The 1,586-nt window shown below is 49.4% G+C and overlaps 1 protein-coding gene across 1 annotated transcript; it reads left to right on the top strand.

The window, feature by feature from the left end:
- Nucleotides 1–1,020: 1,020 nt before the first annotated feature.
- PPTG_21506 (hypothetical protein) lies at nucleotides 1,021–1,374 on the top strand (the record flags this gene model as incomplete). The annotated part of the gene is made up of 2 exons (XM_008898305.1): nucleotides 1,021–1,133; nucleotides 1,173–1,374. The coding sequence occupies 2 exons, from the start codon at nucleotides 1,021–1,023 to the stop codon at nucleotides 1,372–1,374; spliced, it is 315 nt and encodes a 104-aa protein (XP_008896553.1).
- Between the last annotated feature and the right edge of the window lie 212 nt (nucleotides 1,375–1,586).

Below are 1,586 nucleotides of genomic sequence, written 5' to 3'. Positions count from 1 at the left end.
CCTAATAACTTAACCTTCTATGCTATAATATAGCCAGGTCAAAAGTACCCGTTCGCGAAAGGGTTAATCATTGCTCCACCAACGACTAGATGCAGGAAATGTGCTAGGCATGCCATATGCTCGACATGTAATAGTTCACCAGCAGCAACCATGTTTGTGCCCCCATCTCTCAAAAACCGAACACAGTAGAGCTTAGACAACTCCCACTCCTCCAGAATTTGTTCAATCGCGTCAGCAATGGCATTTCCATCAGGGATACCGGCCAGCTCTTTAACTTCCAAAGTCCAATTCTGAGGGAAAAATTCATCGTCCACGTAATGAATTGTCAGCGAATTGTAGCTTTTCGTGTTTCGGGAAGCCCATATATCACACGTCATTGAGAAATACCAACAACCCTTCACAATGGCCTGCCGTACTCGTTTTCGATACTCCCCAGCTAAAGCCACCGTATGTTGCGCAATCTTAGTTCGCTCAGGAGGCCTCATTTTGATTCCACAAATATCTTCGGTAATGTACCGAATAAATACGACAAATCCACCATGTTCCACAATCATCATCTGCCGAAAGTGCCGTGCGATCCACTCAGCAAGAAGAAGATTCACGCTCTTCTGTTGCTCCGCTGATATGGTACGCAGCTTCTGCCTTTTTCCATTAGAAAAGGTGTGAAATGGAACTTGGGCTGCCCTCTGATTTCGTTGCTCCGCTTTGGTGTTGTACGCCTCCAGCTCTTCCGAATGGTACATTTCCATATGCAGCGGCAACTTCGACTGACCAACACAAACTTAACTTTTGCACTGCAAAGTAGACAATACGCGAGCTCGGCATGATCGTTGTTCAGATCATTACGCTCAATGTGTCTGTACGCCTCGCTTCGGATGAGCCGAGCGAAATGCCAAGCATCTCTCCTCTTCTGACGCTTCATAATAAACAGCACTAACCCTGATTCACGTTCAGCACGCTGTTGCAGTGCCTGAACGTCAATGACAGTACTCTAGTTTTCGAGAACCGGAGGGCGGATGCATGGGCGCTGGGGTTGCTGCGGCGACTGGTATTGCCAGAGTTGTTCCTGTAGTTGATGTTGCCAGAGCGGCGCCTGTGACTGCTGGTGTTGCCAGAATTGCTGTGGCGGCTGGGTGAGCTGCTCCTGCCTCTGTGGTTCGTGTGCTTACCAGAGCTACTGTGGCTGCGATTGCAGCGAGAGCTGTTGTTACGACTGGTGCGATCGTCGAGGAAACGACCTCGATGGTTGAGCCGGGACTGAAGCTGGCAGTGCAGGATGCACTTCGTCATCGTCGAAAAGCACGCGTCAAGGTGCTGGCGGACGGTGCAGACGTGGTGTGTGGTGGCCGCGCGAGTGCTGCTGTGCTTCCATAATGGAAAATGATCCTCAGTATGATCAAAACACTTGAGCTTAAATTAACGCTGATGTATCAATGAGGGGGTAGAAGGTGGTTGAAGTAGGTTTGGAGGGATTCAGATACCTTTCAGTGGTACCTCCGGATGCAGACGTAACGGGAGGTTCACAAAGGTTCAGCACCTGAACCTTCACATCTCTAGTGATCAGTGGTCCATCGAGCGTACTTAGA

The sequence above is a fragment of the Phytophthora parasitica genome, assembly GCF_000247585.1.
Source record: "Phytophthora parasitica INRA-310 unplaced genomic scaffold supercont2.6, whole genome shotgun sequence".
NCBI lineage: Eukaryota > Oomycota > Peronosporomycetes > Peronosporales > Peronosporaceae > Phytophthora > Phytophthora nicotianae.
This window is presented reverse-complemented; position numbering and strand designations above follow the sequence as displayed.